The 2,616-nt window shown below is 54.5% G+C and overlaps 2 protein-coding genes across 2 annotated transcripts; one reads left to right on the top strand and one right to left on the bottom strand.

The window, feature by feature from the left end:
- Positions 1-1,004: 1,004 nt before the first annotated feature.
- Positions 1,005-1,385, bottom strand: LOC308265259 (histone H2B type 3-B; the record flags this gene model as incomplete). The annotated part of the gene is made up of 1 exon (XM_080698856.1): positions 1,005-1,385. One exon carries the CDS (start codon positions 1,383-1,385, stop codon positions 1,005-1,007), a length of 381 nt encoding a protein of 126 aa, XP_080554982.1.
- A 311-nt stretch (positions 1,386-1,696) lies between these two features.
- H2AC25 (H2A clustered histone 25) lies at positions 1,697-2,089 on the top strand (the record flags this gene model as incomplete). Its single annotated transcript, XM_080698855.1, has 1 exon — positions 1,697-2,089. The coding sequence occupies one exon, from the start codon at positions 1,697-1,699 to the stop codon at positions 2,087-2,089; it is 393 nt and encodes a 130-aa protein (XP_080554981.1).
- Between the last annotated feature and the right edge of the window lie 527 nt (positions 2,090-2,616).

Raw genomic sequence — 2,616 nt, 5'->3', positions numbered from 1 at the left:
CAGCAGCCCAGACACCCGACAGGCTCCTTTTGAAGAAAGGACTTAGGTAGATAAAATATCTCTTACTGAATTTTATTTGATATTTATTTCTTGTTAGGGGCGACACAAACTCAACATTTCTAATTCTCACACCTCAAATAATTATTATGAACTCCCTTTATAGAAATGAAAGCCAAACCAAGGAAAAGGTAACAGTGTCCCTTTGAGGTGAAGACTTCATGTCAAAACGCTTCCCCTGAATCAAAGGCATCCCACGCCCCCTCCCCAAAATACCATGAATGTGAAAAGGGGAATTCTGTTTCACCAAGGCTTCAAAGGAAACAGTGCGGCCGGCCGGAGAAATCGGACACATTTGCTCAGAGCAAGGTGATTTTCTTCTTAAACCAACCTCTCGCCAAGGGTTAAAGCTGCCGGCGGCTGTGGTCACTTAGTACCTCCAGCTCTGGGCCTCGCTGGGGGCCCTGCAGCTGCAGCGGCGCTTTGACTTCCCTCTGGGCTTCAAACACATCGCCACTGCAGGCTCTTGCTGGGCCACGGGAGGTGCAGTGCTTAACGATAAATGTTTGATGGAGCGGAGGAAAAGATGTTGAGGGAAAGCAGAACCCAAGGCCACCTCCAGGACAATGTAAAAACACCGAGCCCCCCCCCCCCCCAATCTCGTGATCTAGCACACTTCTGGCTTTGCCTAAAGGGACACGGGCAGGGGTAGGGGTGGGAGACGGGACCGGTCCCTCAGCCTTCTGGAGAAAGTGACCCCCACGCACACCTGCACGCGAGCTATTTCCCAAGCCACCTCTTCCATACCCATCTTTACAAAGAGCTGCTACAGTTCTGCATTCCGCTCACATGCATATAGAGTCAGGATGCCCTCGGGAACTGCGAACCGCTAGGGCGTAGGGCAAAGCTTGAGGCAAGAACCAACCCTTCGCCGTGTTCGAAACCCTTTCTTGACTGTGTAGGTGGCTCTGAAAAGAGCCTTTGGGTTGGGGCGCCCGGGACGCGCCTCACTTGGAGCTGGTGTACTTGGTGACGGCCTTGGTGCCCTCCGACACGGCGTGCTTGGCCAGCTCCCCGGGCAGCAGCAGGCGCACCGCCGTCTGCACCTCGCGGGACGTGATGGTGGACCGCTTGTTGTAGTGCGCGAGGCGCGAGGCCTCGCTGGCGATGCGCTCGAAGATGTCATTTACGAAGGAGTTCATGATGCCCATGGCTTTGGAAGAGATGCCGGTGTCGGGGTGGACCTGCTTCAGCACCTTATACACGTAGATGGAATAGCTCTCCTTGCGGCTGCGCTTGCGCTTCTTGCCGTCCTTCTTCTGCGCCTTGGTGACCGCCTTCTTGGAGCCCTTCTTGGGGGCCGGAGCGGACTTGGATGGGTCAGGCATGATGGCAAGTCTCTCCTGACTAGCTAGTACGAAACGCTGACCAACAGTATTTGTACATTTCGTATTCAAATGAAGGTTCAAAACCTGCTCACTTATGATTGGATAAAACTCGCCTTACGTCATCACCGGGGAAGGAATACGCAAATTAGGAGATGACAGGAGCTTTTTCCGATTGGCTATAGATGCCATCCAATCGGACTGTACCGCCTAGCCTACCTCCGGATCATATATAAGCGCTTGCGGGGGCCCACGGGCCCGTTATTTTCTTACCTCACTTCCAATTCCCCATTTCCTTTACCTCTGAGTTGGAGATGTCGGGCCGCGGCAAGCAGGGAGGCAAGGCGCGTGCGAAGGCCAAGTCGCGCTCTTCTCGTGCGGGGCTGCAGTTCCCCGTGGGCCGCGTGCACCGGCTGCTGCGCAAGGGTAACTACTCGGAACGCGTGGGCGCCGGCGCGCCGGTCTACCTGGCCGCGGTGCTGGAGTATCTGACCGCTGAAATCCTGGAGCTGGCGGGCAACGCGGCCCGCGACAACAAGAAGACTCGCATCATCCCTCGCCACCTGCAGCTGGCCATCCGTAACGACGAGGAGCTCAACAAGCTGCTGGGCCGCGTGACCATCGCGCAGGGCGGCGTCCTGCCCAACATCCAGGCCGTGCTGCTGCCCAAGAAGACTGAAAGCCACCACAAGGCCAAGGGCAAGTGAGGCCCTCCCGCCTCCGCGGGCCCCAGGACGGACACCAAAGGCTCTTTTCAGAGCCACCTACTGACTCCAGAAAAGAGCCGCACAGCCTTCCCAGGCCTAAGCCAGGTCTCCCCTCCCCGAGCTGCTCGCTAGTGTGCACATCAGCAGCAGGAGAGGGCGCACACCAGGCTGGGGACCCTGGAACTCGCCTATTCGTGAGAGGGGCAGCGAGCCTCCGCTTGAGGCAGGAATAAAAGCGCGACCTGTGGCCAGTTAGAATTTAAATATTTCCAGGATTACTAGTGTCAAGTTACGTTGGAATCCAAGAAGATTCGCGGGTTGATATGGGGTGAGGAAGGTTTTTTTGTTTTTTGTTTTTCCTCCCAAGGACAATTGGGTTGATTCAGCTGCCATTAATTGTATGTAGTATTTTAAGAATTTGCTGTTTGGTATTCTGATAGGTAAATCTTGGGAGTTCCCATATATAATGTGAATGCATGGGCAAGCTAAAGTAACTAATTTTTAATAAAATTAAGTCCACCAGAGTT

This window comes from Muscardinus avellanarius, assembly GCF_963383645.1.
Source record: "Muscardinus avellanarius genome assembly, chromosome: 7".
In the NCBI taxonomy this organism is placed as follows: Eukaryota; Metazoa; Chordata; class Mammalia; order Rodentia; family Gliridae; genus Muscardinus; species Muscardinus avellanarius.
Note: the sequence above shows the minus strand (reverse complement) of the source record. Positions and strands in the feature narration are given on the sequence as shown.